The sequence below is a fragment of the Pyrgilauda ruficollis genome, unplaced genomic scaffold (assembly GCF_017590135.1).
Source record: "Pyrgilauda ruficollis isolate IOZ18807 unplaced genomic scaffold, ASM1759013v1 scaffold138, whole genome shotgun sequence".
NCBI classification, from domain to species: domain Eukaryota; kingdom Metazoa; phylum Chordata; class Aves; order Passeriformes; family Passeridae; genus Pyrgilauda; species Pyrgilauda ruficollis.
Genome location: NW_024512321.1, coordinates 471,562 through 489,673, shown reverse-complemented (window position 1 = coordinate 489,673; position 18,112 = coordinate 471,562). Strand labels below are relative to the sequence as shown.

Here is an 18,112-nt window from a genome sequence, read left to right as displayed (position 1 = left end):
GTGCTGCAACAAGGGTTGACTCTGGAACAAACTTGAGGGTCCAGCATCACATTTACAGGGAGTAGAAATATCCATTTACTTGGATCATGGAATGGTTTGGGTTGGAAAGGAACTTAAATCATCCAGTTCCAACCCCTGCCATGGGCAGGGACATCTTCCACTGTCCCAGGCTGCTCCAAGCCCCATCCAACCTGGCCTTGGACATTTCCAAGGATGGAACATTCACAGTGTCCCATCCCAACGGGATGTGTTTGTTCAGCTGGAAAGTCGTGGCAAGGTAATATTTTGCAGGGTTTCTCTTTTTGTTCATAGGGCTGTTTTTTTCTGCTACCACTCACTTGCATCACGTGGACTTAATCAGGAAAAAAAAAATAATCTCCATCTTGTCATTAATAGCCTGAATCTTTAAAAAGATATTTTCTAAGGCAATTAGTGCTGAGTTCATTAATAAGACCAAAAGAGAGGCTGATTAAGTGCCAGTTTTAAAATAAAAACAATATTTTGTGATTTATATCACCAATAAATTTTTAAATAACGACATTTCAAAGATATTTGGATTTTCCATCTTTTTTGCTGGCTGTTTTCATGTTACACTCCCAACAGCTCGGGCAGTAAGTGTAAGATTAATCATTTCCACTTTGCTTTTCCAGTCATTTCCTTTACATTTTCTCATCTTGTTGGTGCTGTTGTTTGTGTTTGCATTAACACAGGACTGCAGACTCTCCCAGGAATATGGCAGTACAAACAAAACTTGCTTTCACTCAGGTTTTATTTATATCCTCATACAGCATCAATATTAAAAAATGAAACAAACTGTCAAATGCCTTAAATTGCCTTTTTTGTTTTGTAATGACTTAGGTATTCTTTTAAAAATACATGCAGACACTGTCTTAATGCTTGCTTTTGCCACTGCTTTGGAGCATGAAGGAAGGAACATGATTAGACTTACCATCTTGGAAAGCAAGAAGCAATAGGATTTGATAGGGATATTTCAAAAATTAATTGGTATTTTCCAGTACATTGATTTATTTCAATCAAAAGTGAATTGTCCTTTTCACTCTATCCTAATAGACTACAAGCAAACATTAAAAAAAAACCAAACCAAACCAAAACAAACCAAAACAAAAAACCAAAAACAAACCAAAACCAAAGTGGGTTTTTTTTTTCATTTAAAAGGGACTTAACTGCATCTTGGTGACACATCAGAATTATGCAAAACCTTTTAAAGTTTGTCTCCCCGTTGCTTAAACATGGAGAAAAACTCTTAATTGTAAAACTGTCCAACCAAAACCAAAATTTCCACACCACCAAAAAAAATTAGCAGCTTCTAAATTCACTACCCAGCTCTGCTCTGCATTTGTTCTCCATAAACTTTTGCTTAAAATCCAAAGTCTATTTTGCATTTAACCATCACAGAAAATGCACTTTTCCTCTAATTCTCCCATCTGGAGAAGAGCACTGCAGTCTCTCACCGTGGTGAAAGTGGGAGTTCTCTGAATTATTTTGTTCATTTTACAGAGGTTTGAGCAGGGGGAACAGGGCTGAGGATCCCACCAGCTCCTTTCCCATGGGCTGCCAACCTCACCTGACCTTCAAATCACCTCTCGCCATTGTGTTGCCCCCATGAAGTGATGGGCTCTTTATTTTAGTAACAGCCTCGTGAGTCTTTGACATTTCCTTCCACTAAATCAACAAGAGCTGCTGTTTTTCTTAGAAATTAGAAGGCAGTGTGTTTGTTTGGGTTTTTTTCCCATGCTGGTTTTGGTTTGTTTTTTTTTTTTATTTTAGTTTTTTTCCCCTGCTGCCTAAACAGGAGCATAGGATGAGAACAGGTTTCTCTGGCAGCATTAATGCAGATGTAGAGAATATCAGGTTTTGTACTGTAGGCTGATGTTGCTGTCTAACATCTTTAACAAGCTTCAGAAGAAGAGTGAGAAGCACAAATTGTCACTCTGTGCTGGGAAAAAAAATCTGATGTATTTCTAGTAGTCTTTCAAAAGCAGGGAACTTGTTAATAATAAATTGAAATAAACTGTTTGGGTAGTAATGTAGCAAAGTTTGTTGGTTAGTTGGGGCTTTCTGTTTGAGTTTTGTTGGGTGTTTTCCTACCCATCATGAATTGGAAGCAGCATGTCTGCTTCATCTCATCCTTTTGCTTTTACAGCAGAGTGTAGCTCATCTTCTGAGTGACACCTTGTACCAGCAGCTTTCTCTTGTGCTGTTCCTGATCCTCTCTGGGAGTTCTCCACACCTTGTCAAACTGTACTTGCTGATTTTCCAGGATTTTGGTCATGGATTTGCCATTCTCTTGCAAAATCCACCTCCACAACTGGAGGGAATTTGGGCAGGGCTGCTAATTGCTCACTCTGGGCTCCATGTGATGCTCCCCAAGGAGGAGCCTCTCCACTTGGCCAAGAGTCAGTGCAGGGTCTGGCAGGGTGTTTGTCTCAGGGTTGGCTCTAGGAACAGCCTCTATTTGTGGACAGTTTGGATACTTCTCTTTATTTCCTTAGTAGCACATGGGTGGGTTTGGGAGGCTGTTTGTGACTACTGCTGCTGTGAGAAAGCTGGAGATGCACCCTCAGGAACATGGATCCAAAGGTTTGTCAAAGCTGAACAATGAGCTGTTGACACATTTCTCCAGCCATAACAGGGAGTTGGAACTGGATGGTCTTTAAAGTCTCTTCCAACCCAAACCATTGTATGATTTCTATGATTTTAACACATTTGCAGATTTCCTTGGCCACACTCCTACCTGAGCTGAGACTCTGGCACAGTCTGTGCTGTCCTGGATGCACCAGGTGAGGTGCTATTCACTAGAGAGTCTTTTCCTTTCTTCTTCAGGACTTTGTTATTGGCATGTTTGCTAAAGAAGGAAACCAAAGTGAACAAAAACCTCTTAACCAGAAATAATGCAAAGCAAATCTGATTGAATCTTGATTGCACTGTAAAAAGATAATTACTCATAGAACCATAGAATCATTTGGGTGAGATGGGACCTTCAAAATCATCTTGTTCCAACCCACCTTCCATTAGAACAGGTTGTTCAGGGTCCCATCCAACTTTTCCTTGAACAGTTCCATGGCTGACACATCCACAGCTTCTCTTGGCAACTTGTGCCGGTGCCTTGTCAATCTCTAATGTTTCCTTTTCTCTTTGAACCAGCTCTTGGGTACACAGAGATTTGTATTTTTGTGGCTGAGAACTTGGTGCTGTGTTTGGAATAGAATTGGGTTGTTTCCCTCATGGGAAGGATGGGAATATGGCAAAGCAATCCTGCTCCTCAGGACAAAAATCATCTCTTGGATGATTTAAATGGAAGTGCAGGAATTGTGTGCAGCCTCTCTCCTCAGCTAGGTTGTGGAGAACAGACTTTCTAAATCCTGTATCTTCTTTAATTTCTGAAGTTGACTTTTACTGCTAAGCGATGCTCACCTTTTACCTTCTTGAATTCCATAAGGGATAATCCTCCATGGCTAGAGTGTCCCTTGCAGTGCCTGCTGTGCCACCAAGGGCACAGGCACTTGCCAAGCTGCCCAGTTTTGGTCCCACTTCCCTAGGCCTCACTGACATGGGAAACTTTTACCTGAATAGCCTTTTTCCTTGGCTTCCTAGACTTCCCTTGGGATAGGCAATGTATTTATTATTTCTCTCAGGAATGTGTATTGTATCTGTATTCAAGGCTTCTTTTTTTATTTTATTTGCTAGGCTTTTCCTAGAAAGAACCATGCTGAGCTGCAGTTAAAACTTACAGCTCTATCAAGAGCATTTGTTCTGGGGACACTGCACTTACTTCTCTGGGAATTTGTTAATTATATGTAAATTTAGAGGTTTGGATAAGCTGTAGGTATTGAAACTGTTTCAGAGAGCCCAAGAAAAAAATGGGGCCCTAGGTGGGGCCCTTACCAACCTGAAATTATTCTCCCTGCCTGTTTTGCCTTCTTGGTCTTATCCCCTCACTGAATTTAGGCCCAGAACTTAATTTGGCTTAGAGATTATGAAACCTCTGTCTCCTCTGGCCAACTTGCTGTAGCTGTGGCAGGACTTCCAAAGAGTTAAAAAAAATTCTACTCTGTGAAAGCAGATGTGTTTGTTTTACTTTCATTTTCTCTGTAATTTTTCTGGGAGTGTTATCTGGTGGGGAATGGAGATGGGAGCAATGTCCTTGTGTAGGGGAATGCTGAAGTGGAGGGGCAGGCACTGATTTCTCCTCGCTGGTGACAGTGACAGGACCTGAGGGAATGGCCTGAAGTTGTGTCAGGGGAGGTTTATTGGGTATTAGAAAAAGATTCTTCACCCAGCGGGTGGCTGGGGACTGGGACATCTCCCCAGGGCAGTGCTCACAGCACCAAGCCTGTCTGAGGTGAAGAAGCTTTTGGACAATGCTCTCAGACATATGATGTAATTCTTGGGAGTGTCCTGTTCAGGGCCAGGAGTTGGACTTCAATGATCCTTGTGGGTCTCTTCCAACTCAATAAATTCTGATTCTTGGTTTTCCCTTAGGATGAGGAGGAGAAGGCAGATACTTCACTGCCTAACACCTCTCCCTTTTAGATGGGTGGGATGAAACGTGTTCTTCCAGCTGGGAAGAATTTTATCTTCAGGTAAAACTTCATTTCTAAAACCAGGAAAAAAATACATTTTGTACATTTGAGCGAACTTGGACAAATCAGGAAGATGATTAAAAAAAAAAAAAAAAAGAACAGGAGTTTATAAGTGTTAATGCAAACAGAGACCTTGAGTTAACCCGTAGGGAATTGAGTTCTTGAACACAGTGACCCTGCTGTGTGAGGAGGGCTTTGGGGGAGGATTGGTGCAAACACCAACTTCATCCCAGTTTTTACACCTGTAATTCCAAAGGTGCCCCCTCTTTATGCTGTGGAGACCCAGACTTTTTGGACAAATCTGTAGCAAAGAGCCTCAGAGCTTTTCCATGTGAAACAGCCTCACATTTTACAATGCTGATGAAAATCATGGTGCCTGATGAGTGTGATTTTTGCTTACATTTCCCTTTATCACTTATTTCACTCAAATTTCATCAGCAGGAAATAAAAACCTCCCAAGCTTGCATGCCAGGAGCAACTCCACATTACACATGATTCTTTCATTCTCTTCCATTTTCTTTTCTATTTTAAGCTCGCTGTTTTGAGGAAGGGAACTTTGTTCAAACACATCCTTGGCCAATCCTTTCTGTCCTGGTGTTTGCTGAAGCTTTTTTTGACCAGTGTCAACAGGAGAGCAGAGGTGAGGAGGAGAATCAAGGTTCCTGTGGTTTATGGAGAGGGGAAGGCAGTGGAAGACCAAAATAGTGTTCTGGCAGTGGAAGAAACCAAGGGGTGTGGAACATGGGATCAGACACCAGAGAATCCACAAAGAGGAACCCCTGGGAAGCTGTTGAGTACTGGGCACTAAAGGACTTGTCTGGGGTGGGTGTAGGTGTCTGTGCCCCCACCACTTCTTGCTTTTTGCATTTTCTTCCTTACATGACAGTCTGCTTCTTTCTCTTTACTCTTTCTTGTCCTTGGCCTCCTTCAGCCTCTTCCACCTTTTCATTTTAATGCCAACTCTTGTGTAAAAATTAAAACAAAGACACAAATTTACCGTTTTTTCTCCAGAGCAGATCTTTTTTCCTCTCTGGCCAGCAGCCAAAAATCAATCTCTTCCTCTGCCAGGAGTTCACTTCCCAGTGTCAGAGGCACATGGCTCTCATTGCGGATCTGTCTTCAATGAGGAATTATTCTCTTGGATAATGGTTTGAAAAGGGGGGAATTGAAGCCTTGCAATGGCTTGAGTGGTCCTGGAGGAGGAACAAGGTGCTGGAAGGGTGAGACTCACCCACTCAGCTCAGCTGTGAAAGGGTTAAGTCACAGGTCTGGGTGTGATGGGGCTGATGGATGTGGTGGGGCTGAATCCATACTGCTGGAGGTAAACTGAGGATTTGGGGTGGGTAGTTTGAAATCAGAGTGAGCAGGTTGCTTCCTGCCTGCTATTTTTACTCCTTGCAGGTGTTTCATGGCACAAAAGAGGAGTTTGGAGACCAAGAAACTTTCTGTGGGAGTTTCTTCAGCACAGGATGATGCTGTGATTTCTGTTAAAGCTTTCAAAGGAGAGGAGCTGCAGGAAATCTGTGACTTTGTTTAACAGAACACAGATATAATTCTTGGTGGTGCTTTGGGGATAAATCCATGGCAATTTGAGGTGCTGAGTTGCTTTGCTACAGCCACATTAGGTATTGTAAGTAGAAAGATCAAACTCTTGTCCTGTTTTTCCTCTTTTCCCCCATTTTACCCAAGTTACTTTAATTACTGCTGCTTCTTCTCTGCAGCTTTTAGGTTATTTTGGGTTTGCTGCAAAATTGAGTTCAGGGAGGGAATTGACTTCACCTGGCTGCAGAAAAGCCATTAGGAGCTCCAAATTAGTGTGAAATAATTAATAGGAAAGGAGGATTAACATGGCAAACACGGGTGCTTTTCATTAACACTAAGTGAAAGGATGTTCCTGTAGGTTCCTTTGCCATGACTGTTGTCCTGGACCTCCAGCAATTCCCTTTTACATTAATTTTATCCAGCTCACTCGAGACAAGACCTTATAAGCCTGGTCAGGCATAGTGTTTGGCTTGTCTTGAAAAGGAACTGAAAAAAATTCCTGCTGGGATTTCTCCTTCCCTACCAAAGCTGCTGGTGATGGTGCTTGGAGCTGTCGATTGTCCCAGCCCATGAGAGCCCCAGGGATGCCCAGGTGCAGCAGAATTATTTTCTCCCTCCTGAGCAGGACTGGGGGAAGCAGCCCACGAGTCCTTGGATTCTATTTTCTCCAAGCACAGACACCACATCCCTCCACTGGCCAGTCCTCACCCAGAATTGTCTCCTGTAGACAGAATTGAGATGAATTAAAGATTATAATTGCTCTGAATTGTGGAAAGTGATGCACTCTGAGTGTTCTCTGAAACAGTGGTTGCAGAAATCATGTATAAGGCTTGCATGGGTTTTTAAGCTTCTCAACCAGTCCTTACAACTCCCTGAAGGGAGATTGCAGCCAGGCTGGGGTCTGTCACTTCTCCCAAGAAGGAAATGGTAGAAAAAGAGGAAATGGCCTCAAGATTCACCAGGTGAGGTTTGTATTGGATATTAGGAATGATGTTTTCAATGAAAGGATCATCAGTCATGGGAACAGGGTGTTAGAGAAGTGACTGAGTCACCATCCCTGGAGATATTGGAAAGATGTGTGGATGTGGCACTCAAGGCACAGAGTTTAGTGGTGGATTTGGCAGTGCTTGTTGCATAGATCCAGAGTGTGACAGGTAACACAGAGGTCTAAGAAGCCACCCCTGCACAGCAGATGGGTGTGAGGTGATGTTGCATGGCTGGATTTAAACTTGCTGCAGCCTCACAGATTTTTTTGCCCAGAGGAAGCAATTTCTGGATAAAACTCCACACCCAAGTCACAAATTCCCTCAAGGTCCCACTCACAGCTGAGGTCTCCCCCTGCAGAGTATGCAGTGACACACTTTGCTTTGGCAGAGCAGGTATTGAAAAGCTCTTTTTTTCCATCTCTTTCACCTAGCTGGGTGCCTGGGAAGATTTTCAGGCAAGAGAAAGAAGAATTAAATAGACAAATGTCAGAAATGCCATTATTTGCTGCTGCTTTAGGAATTGGTTGGTGGGGCTTGAGTGACCTGGTCTGGTGGAAGGTGTCCCTGCCCATGGTGGCAGGACCAGATGATATTTAGGGTCCCTTCCAACCCCAAGCATTCTGTGATTTCTAGGTATAAAAAATAAATATAACAGCAATAAATATAGCAGGAAATTAGTATATGCTAGGCAGGGAGGAGGTTGAACTGATAGCAGAGGAAGTTGGGTTGTCCTGGGATCCAAGGGGATTTTCCTGGAAAAATAAACAGAAGGAGTTCAAATGTTTTTTTTGGAAATGTCCAGTTAAGGAAGTAGAGGAGAAACCATTTGCATCTGGGATTCTGTAACACATCCACTGCAAAACCTTCACAGCCTTGAGGACCCACAGTGTAAATAAAAGTAATTTTTCCCAGCTGTGGCCCCAAACTCTGTTAGTGTCAAAGCATGTATTTAATGCATAACATCATTTAATGCATATCAGAAACCTCCTAATCCTTCTTGGGGAATCATAATATTTGAGTATTCACTTGATGTAATCAAAGATGTTTAATTTTTTTATCAGACTTCACATCCACTTTACTTCTCAGCCTTGGTTTTTCTTCTTTGGTTTGGTAGTACAGAGGCAGTTTTGCTTTGCTTTCTGCTGCTGTTTTAAATTGTTCTGCTTGTCTGCTTGAACTGCTGCATCCTCCATGAATAGTTACAACATCTTGGCTTGATGTGTTGAAGCTTGAAATTGGAGTAGTTAAAACAGCCTCTTTGTTACTATTTTCTTTTCTTTTGCAAAATAAAAACAAAATAAAAGCCAGAACTGGCAGCATGCTGTGACATGAAATAAAAAGTCTAGGGGGAGGAAACTGCATGCCAGATACAGTGCAATTTTCTCAGAAAAAAACATTCTCCTTGAATTGCATTTCAAAGTAATTGTTTGGAAATTTTGGTCAAAAGTTTAATTTTCTTTGTTGGGTGGGATTTTTTTAGATTTAATTTGCATTTTTTTTTAGGTGTGAGGGTGATTGTGGGTGCTGTTAGATAGGTATGGACTGAGAGGCCTTGGAGGAATTTATAACTTCCTCACAGTCCTCTCAGTCCAAAGGACTCACAGTCCTTTTCCATTTATATAATTTTGACAGCAATGAATATGTGGAGGCTTAAAAACGGAATTATTTCCATGATTTCAGAGTATGAGCCACATGCATTGTCTCTTTCCCATTAGGAAATTGTGGCACAGGGTGAGAAAACTGGTGTCCCACCAATAAATACAAATAAATCTCACCCTCCCAAATTAGCACCTGAGTTTTTGGATAGTTTTTCACTTCATGGAATAACTCTGGACTCTCAGTGTTGCTCTGTGTTTCCTTCTCAGTGAAATTGGTGCTTCTCCTGCCTTTTGCAACATTTGGGATATGTCATCTTGACTCTTGGTGTGACTTTGGCACTTGAAATGACTCCTCAGAGGTACCTGCTGGGGTCTGTGCAGGAGTGTCCCCATGTGGGAGCACACTGGAGTCTGCAATCTGGATTTTTTGGGAATTTAAAGCAGTGCTGTTCCCAACTGAGCTCTTGAGGGAATTCCCAGCCCTTGGTTTGGTTTCTTCATGGTTCATCTGAGGCTTTGTTCAGTACCTCAGTGCATGTGGATTCAGGATCATTGGGCCAGGATAAAAATCTGTTGAGGCAAATTTAGTGTTTCTAAGGAGAGAATAAAATAAAGAAGTTTAAAAAAAACCCCACCCATCCAAAATGAGTGCTATCCTGAAATGTGCAGATGAGTTCTCTGGAACATGTTAGCACCCTGAAAATCCAATAAAAAACTCCTAAAATTGGGGTAATAACAGTCTGTAAAGATCTAAAAATCTTTTCCTGTGCTGCTCTTTCACCAGTGATTTAATGAGAGCTGGACTTTGTTAGTAACAAGTGAAATTCCTGGGGGACAGGGGAGCCCACAGTAATTTCTGCTCTTCTTTAGCCTCCTCTATGGAACAAAGGAAAGGAGTGTCTGGGACAGCTGATTTAGGAGAAACTGCAGGAAGAGAAGAGTGGGAAAATCTCTAGCAATGAGGCCCTGTGCATTTGGATTAAACAGCATTTAATACCCTGGATTTGTTCATCCTGACAGGCTGATCCATGACTTTATTTACAGCTGTTACAGGGCTGAACTGTCTCAGTGCGTGTGAGAAGCAGTGGAAATTCTGCTCTCTAGATGTGCAGCTGCTCCTCCAGCACTGGGAGATGCATCCTCAGCCCTAACCTGAGCAGCACATCAAGCAGGCTTCTCATTTTGCCCAATTTTCCTCATTTTTGCCTTGCTCCATCGTTGTCCTTCTGCTCTGGCAAGAGCAGGTTGGGTGTGTGGTGCTTCAGCAGCTTAGGGAAATCTGGTGAAGGGATCCAGAGCAGGTCAGAGCTCCAGTCTGCTGACTTGCAGAAATGAATCTCAGCTCCTGTTTGAGTCTGAGATGCTTCACCTCAGAGGAGCAGCTGGGTGATAACAGGGCTGTTGGACTCTGTTGGGTGGACAAGCCCTGGGGTGCTACAAGTTATGACCAAAGTTTCAGGTAAAGCAGCTTCTGGGAAAGCCACGAAAGCTGACACAGGTGGGAGGCAGAATAAAAAAGTCTGCTGGAAAGCTGCTGCCATAAAACTGGTGACAAAAACATCATTACAAATGAATGTTTCTCTGGTGACTGTGATCAACCAAAATTGAAATGCCTGGTTAAAGCTTATTTACGTGATGTATCCTTACTGTGTGAGATGGACTTAATACAGGCATAATTAATAGTGTTAAGCTGAAGGAAAGCAGATTTAGATGGGATATTAGAAAGAAATTTTTCCCTGTGAAGGTAGGAAGACCCTGGCACAGGTTTCCAGAGAAGCTGTAGCTGCCCTGTCCCTGGAAGTGTCCAAGGCCAGGTTGGATGGGGCTTGGAGCAACCTGGGACAGTGGAAGGTGTCCCTGCCCATGGCAGGGGATGGAACTGGATGATCTTTAAGGCCTCTTACAACCCAAAATATTCTGTGATTCTCTAGTATAGCTCAGTCTAACATCACATGACTCCTTCTCTGGGGATTATGAAACTGTGGAGAAGCTGGGGACAGATTCAGGGATTTTAAAGTTGGGAAATGAAGCTAAAAAACCAAAGCAAAAAAAAAAAGAAACCCAAACAAACAAAAATTTCTAAATAAACAAACAGAACAACAACAACAAAAAAAACTAAAAACCCAAATAACAAATAAACAAAACCCCCAAAATAGCAACAAAAAATAATTTAAAAAACAAAAACAAAAAAAAAAACCCAAAAAAGTCCCACGCCACCTTCCACCAAACCTGAAATCCCAAAATGTTCAAACCCTCACTTTGGTGTTCTCCTTGTAGGGCAGATTTGAGTACCTTGGCTAAAGTGAGGACCTTGGGAATGAAGTTGTGAGAATTTTTCTGTGCACCAGCAGTAGAAATGCCTGGCACTGACTCATTGCCCCTTGAATTTGAGCTATCAGGAAGGAATAGGAAGAAGAGGAACCTCTCTTGGGGGTTAGGAGAGGAACATGTGGAGATCCCACTGAGCTCCCACCTCCTTCCTGCCCCAGAAGCTTTCACCCCACAGAGCAGGTGCCCTCTGCTCACTGCTTTGTCCACAGGCAGGACCTGCTATGGGCTCTCCTGCTCTGGGAAGTGCTGGTTGGCCATCACTCGGCACTGTGGTTTCTCATTCAGTCGTGGTTCTGATACTCCCACTTGGTAAATGAGGTGGAATTATTTGTATTCTGGTTGCTGATAATCCCTACGAATGCCAACTCAATCCATGTGGGCTGTGCCCACTGTGTTGCAGCATCTTCACTGTCCTGGTGGTGCTGGATTTTTCTGTCCAGTGCAAGTTCCACGACCAGGCCCTGTGTAAAGCTGCATCAGACCACCCTACCTGGGCTAAATTTCTGCAGCAAGCAGGAATCTACACCCCCTTTCAAAGCACCATCCCCCTTTCAAAGTGATTGGTGGTGTCCAGTATTAACACTTTTTTTTTTTCTGTTTTTTATCTTCACAGCCACTCAGATTGATCCCAGCGAGCTGCAGGAACTTTTTCAGGAGACTTCAGCCAACGTCTTCCGAATTAACTCCAATGGTGTGTAAATGAGAGGTTTCCTGGTGTGTTCTCTGCTGTCCTGCTGATGATTCCTGTGCATGGCCACGGCCCCTGGCAGCTCCTCTTGTCAGGGAGCAAATATTAATGCAGCTTTTCTGCTGCTGCATCTCACGAGCAGCAGCACATGTCCAATACACAGCTCCTTAAAAGATGTAAAAATATTACACCATATGTTCCATCCAACAGGCACAGATACATTCCAATCCTTGCTGAGACCACATCCTTTTTCTATTTTTAATTGTGTCATCTGTTACAATAGAGAGCTAAAGCTCAGAAAGGTGGAACAAGCCAGGCTCATTTTCAAATATGTTGCAATGCTGCTGTGTTCAGAGCCTGTCACATGAGATGGCAAAACATCTATCTCCTTTAGAAAAACACCAAAATTCTGCTGTTCCTCACTCTCTAGGTTGGGCAGGGGTATCTCCCCAGCCCCTAGTGATGCAGAGTCCTCCCTCCTTTTAAACAAGCTCTGGCTCATCAGTTTTGTTGGGTTAGGCTGGAGGAATTTATCTTGCAGACAGATGTAAACTAAAATTGCTGAGTGGAAGGTAATGCCATTGTACCTCAGTTCTAAAACATACCAGTGTCAGACTGGTAGAAATTATCAGTGATGATTTTACAATAGACCTTAAAATTGCTTTGGAATCATCTGGACAGCTTCTGTGTCTGTTCTTTCTGTGTCTTGTGTGACAGAGAGGCCTGGCCTAGGTGTGGGGAAAGGACTTTAATGCCTCTTTATTTGTGTCATTCTTCCCCAGTGTCTTCCATGTGTGGGGCCGTGGTTGTTTGTAGCAAGGGATCCTTGTTAGAACAAGGATGGGAATTAAAAACTTCTAAAATGTAGTTGTCTCTACTTTTGATGAGTTGTGTATGCTCCATCTGCCAGGAAAATTCAAGCACCAATTTTTCTATACTTACAAGGAATTGGTGACCCTTGAACTGGTGACACACATCCCATGTAAAAAAGGGATTTTGGCCACTGTGGGAGCTTGAACATCCCAGCTATGATACTTGGCTTACAGGTGGGTGAACAACCACACCATAACACATACAAATACCTGCATTAGCACCGATTTTGGCAGCTCCAGCAACAATAGTTTTGATTTGACAATGCCAGTGATAAGTGGAAGTAGCACTTCTGCTTCCAAACTTCTTCAGACTGAAGTGATGCAACCTTCTCATGAGTCTGTGTGTGCTGTTCCTGTCCAAACTGGCCAGATTAGGGCTGACTTGATGTGCCCCTCTGCTTCAATCACAACTGCCTCCACAGTGGAGTTTTATCCTAAGAAAACTTAAAGGTGAATGGTGCATCTCTTTCGAAGTACCACAACCCAATTTCTGTTTTCATTCTTTGTTAGAATTGCCTTAACCCCTTCAATTGGTGTTTGACAACCACTGTTGCTGTTATTTCTCCTCTTGAGATGGTGATGATGTGTTTCCTCTTAAGAGTTGCCTGAATTGAGTGCTCTGTGAAGCAGATAATGACAATGCCTGCACTTAAAACTATTTTGCAAAAATGGAGAGGGTGCAGAGAAAAGCCAAAACTGTTCCATGTCTGAAAGTCAGACTGTAAAATTTGTGCCATCCAAATTTCTGTTTGAGACATCCAAGAGGACTCAATCATGGTGTGTAAGTACTTCTCTAGGAAGAAATACATCAAACAGATAGCAAGGGGCTTATTAATCTATTGTTCTCATATAGAAGGAGATCAGGAGATAAAAGTTAAAGCTAGACAAATTCAATCCTTCTGTATGAGGGTAACCAGCCATTAGAACTGCTTATGCAGGAGGCTTGATGGATTTGGCTTTGCCATGAAACTTTAAATCAAGATTCAAATATCTTTTTTATAAGATATACTTTAGTCCAGCTGCAGTCCCCAGTCTTGATGTGGGAATCATGGGACAAAATTTTATGGGAGGAAATCAGGTTGGATAGTCAGAATTGCTCTCTCTGTCTTTTAAAATCTATGAATCAATGAATCTATAATGCCTTTTAAAGTGCTTTCAGGTTGAAGAAATGCCCATAAGATACTCTACTGTTGTTGTTCTGTTCACTGCCCATATTATTTTTTGCCTGACAAAATCAGTTTCATTCAGTTTATTTTTTATAGTCTTTCCCCCAAAAAGTGGTTAGAGATTTTCAGGAGAAGGCTGCTGAGTGTAGTGCTGAGATTTGGCAGATCTAATTCACTTTAAGTAAAGAACTTTTTAGGGCTAGAAAATGGGGAAGAATGCCCATGATTCTTTCTGTAGCATAAAGTCTCTTCAGGAAACTCATCAGTGATGTTGTTTGTGTAGCATCATGCAAGTGGCTGAGCAACGAACAGGCAGCTGTGTTCCAGATGCTCACCAGATGATGGGGTTACTCCTCTTGTGCTGGGCACAGGGTGTTGAACATCCTACAAATTGCATAAATCCTATCACAGCTCCTCTGTCCCTCCTTTTCCTGGCTTACTGAAGCTCTCTGAGGTTTTTGAGGTCCCCCATTGTGCTTGGAGATCTAACTGTGCACCTGAAATGTTCTTGTCCCTTTTGGGGTGCTGAAGATGATAGAATCATGGGGTCATACAATCATTAAGGTTGGAAAAGATCTCCAAAATATCCAAGTCCAAGCTTTGACTGAATGTATCAAGGCCACTAAACCTGGGGAAGTGCCTTGGTTTATTTTGAACTCTCAGGAATTGTCACTTCACCCCTTCAACAACCCCTGGCTGGGCTGTTCAAGCTGTCAGGAGTTGGCCATGTTATGATTTTGTTGTTTAGATTCTAAAAATCCCAGGTTGAGGGCAATCTCAGCAATACCTTTTATGTCTTTGGGGAATGAGTATTTTTAATGAAACAAGGAGTCAACATTGTACCAGGATTTTAAAGCACCATTGAATTTTATTGAGTAACACTGCAGAAGTAATAAACACTCTGTGCTTTGTCCCTCTTTGCTGTCCTTATTCTTTTTACAGAACTCTGAGCCTTTGGGGTGATTTAAATTCTTCTTGGGCATTTCAGGACTTGCTTCCTGACCAAGGGGGATTTTATAGCTCTGAGTTGATTGTGATTATTCTCACCTATAAATGCTTCCTGCTCCCTTTTTCTGCCATGAAAATGGAAATCTTCCTCATTTGTTGAATAAAAATTTTAGCCAGGACAGCTGGTTCTTTTTATGTGCTACTGGATCACTCTCCTGCCAGGTCGTGAGCTTATAGACTTGTTTTAATGCCATCTATTATAGAAGTATGAAAGGGTAGAGGGAGATTTTTCCTAATCTTTGCACCTGCTTTCTTTCTCTTAATCTTTTTGGGCTGTCCGTGATGAAAATAAGGAAGGTTCATAGAATCGTAGAGTCATAGAATGGTTTGAGCTGGAAGGGACCTTAAAGGTCATCTTGTTCCAACTCCCTGCCATGGGCAGGGACACCTTCCAATAGACCAGATTGTCACATAGTGCCTTGACTTTTGCAACTTTCATGTTTTGGGTTTTTAAATTTAGTTGATTTTCCTACCAGGACACAAATAGGAGCTCAAATACTGCCTGAATTTGTCTCATTTATGGCTTCTTTTCTTTTTTTTTCTCCTTTATCTATACTTTTATCAAGACCTTGCATTTTTTTTTCATATGCAGCTTTTAGCTGCCTCTTAGTAAGTAGCTTATAAATAAGTACAATAAATAACACTCTTAAATGGAGTTGCTCTGGTACATCTTGTCTGATCAGTGGAGGATATACTGGAGGAATCAGGCCTGTGCTGGCCAGATGGACAACCTGAACTCTCCATTGAGTCTCTTGCCTCTCTAATTCCTGCTCCTCACTCATTCATGGCTGCCCATAACTGGTTGGTGCCAAGTGCAGTCCTATTACCTCGATCTCAAAGGCTGAGCAAAGGATTTTCCTGTATCCCTTGTGTGTGATGGAGTCTCCATTACCATCTCAGGATGGTTTCTTATCCCCCATTGATTTAAGGCTTGCAATGGCGCAGGCAACTGGGGGCCAAGCTCTCTGTGTAGTGGATCAGTGCAGCTCCAATGTCACTGATGCCTTGTGAATGTGCCTCATTCTGGAGGGCTAGGGCATGCCTTTTAATAACAAAAAGAACAAGACTTTTAAAATAAGGTTCCTGTTTTAAGAATGGCTTTACACATCCCTCCAGCAGAGCTTGAAGTTTTGCTCCTCTGGTCAAATTATTGCTCACATGACCAGAACTGATACATTGAGAGAGATTTTCCACATCCAGCACAGGAGCTGCAGAGATTTTGATAAATTAATTCTTGGTCAAAGCCAGTTAGATTTAGCCCACAGTAGCTCAGATTTAATTATAGATTCATGGAATGGTTTGGGTTGGAAAGGTCCTTAAAGATCACTTGGTTCCAGCCCCCTGCCATGGACAGGGACTCCTTCCACTAGGTCAGGTTGCTCCAATCCCCATCCAACCTCGTCTTGGACACTCCTAGGGATGGGGCAGCCACAGCTGCTCTGGAAAACTTGTGCCACCCTCACAGGGACGAATTTCTTCCTAATATCCAATCTGAACCTGTAAATCCTCTCCCTCTTGTCCTATCACTTCATGCCTTTGTCCAGAGTTCCTCTCCAGCTCTCTTGGAGCCCCTTTAGATACTGGAAGATGCTCTAAGTTCTCTCTGGAGCCTTCTTTCTCCAGGCTGATTAATCCCAGCTGTCCCAGGCTGGCTTCAGAGCAGAGGTGCTCCAGCCCTGTGATCATCTCCATGGCCACCTGGATTTTCTTCTACAGGTCAACATTCTTCTTGGATAGGGGCCCCAGAGCTGGATGCAGTCCAGGTGGGGTCTCATGGGAGGAGAGTAGAGGGGGAGAATCACCTCCACTGAGCTTCTGGCCACTCCTCTTTTGATGCAGCCCAGGGTTCTTTTGGCTTTCCTGAGATTTAGGAAAGTCATGTTGGAGTCTTAGTCTTGCTGTTTTCCACATAAGAGCTATATCAAATGGCAATCTTTGGCTCCTCCAGGGTGCATATCTTGTCCTTTTGGAACAACTGACATTTATTTAGTTGTCTAAATACTATGTTTGAATTGGAATATTAGGTAAAATTATTGGATAAGAACTTAATTGCAGATCACTTTCTCATCTAAATGATGAATGCTTTCCTTACCTCTCACATAGATGTCTGATATTCTTTTCACCTTTTTGTAGGTTTTCCAAAATGCTGAATAAATCTGACAGCTCCTGGGTTTGCCTCAGTGTAAAATGGCTTGAGTGTGAAGTCTTGAAGTGTTTTGTTCAGTATCAAAACTGCTTTCCACTCCAGTCTTCTCCAAAGCAGTAAAACTCACTTTGAATTGTCCTTATTTTCACAGGTCAGTTTAGAAAGGTTCACGGAGGCTGTAGCTGCTGGTTTTGTTCTGGAATTGCACACATGACATTAACTTGTTCTTACAAATTCAGTGTCCACTCAAGTCCTTGCTTTACCTTGGCTTGCAGTCCATTCTCCAAGGACCACACTCTGCTTTGTTCCAAAGGGTTGATGGGCCCAAAAATATTTTTAGTAGATGCGAAAATTTGTATTTGAACTGAACAGCATGTGGATTCCAAGGGAAATTGATTTGTTAGGATTGTGGAGAGGGAAAGAGGGAATTATAGTATTCATGAGATCTCTGCAGGGTCAGTGATGTCCTTCTACAGCAGCAAATGGTTATTAGTGAACACTTCCAATTTATTCTTTAGAACACTGTGCTTCCAGCAAAGAAAAATAATTATTAGCTCGGTTACAGACAATTCCTTGAGGCTTCATCTTACCGAATCTCCACATTCTGTAGTAAAATCTGTTATTGAGAACTAGCATTGATGGAAATACATGGTGGTATTCAAAGTTTTTTTGAATATTCATGTAGTTCAGGCACATTAGTTACTTTTTATGCAGTTTAGTGACTTTTGGTGTCAAGCCAGCAGAGCCCAAAAGAGAAGAGAGGATTTTGTCTGAGAGTGGAAATATAATTAAGTGACTTGTTCAAAATTACAGGCCAAGTCCAAGTCTGCAGAGTCATTAAAACAGAGGATTTCTTAAATTTCTGCAGAAATAATTGAGCCATGTTTTTAATCTGTTCTTCTTTCTATCCTTAAATATTGAAGCATGACTGATAACGGGTTATGGGTTTTTACAACTGGAAATGTCCTGAAAGAAATCCCACATGTAAATATCAAGAATGTAATTTATTTAACTTGTTCCATTGTGGAAAAACTTGAAGTGCTTTGCTGCTGGCTGTGCTAAGTTCAAAAGTAGCGACCTGTTGTTAATTTGAAAATTAATTGAGACAGTGAAATTAAAGGGTGGGAAAAGGCAACAGTATTCCTAGACTTCTGCTTTTATATACACACAC

General features: G+C 42.2%; 1 protein-coding gene across 1 annotated transcript in view; it reads left to right on the top strand.

Annotated features, from left to right (window-relative positions):
* Positions 1-18,112, top strand: part of TSNARE1 (t-SNARE domain containing 1) — a 452,796-nt gene that overhangs the window by 140,608 nt on the left and 294,076 nt on the right. The window contains exon 7 of the mRNA XM_041459558.1: positions 11,675-11,752. Within this exon, the coding sequence (XP_041315492.1) occupies positions 11,675-11,752 (78 nt within the window). The remainder of the gene's footprint in view (positions 1-11,674; positions 11,753-18,112) is intronic.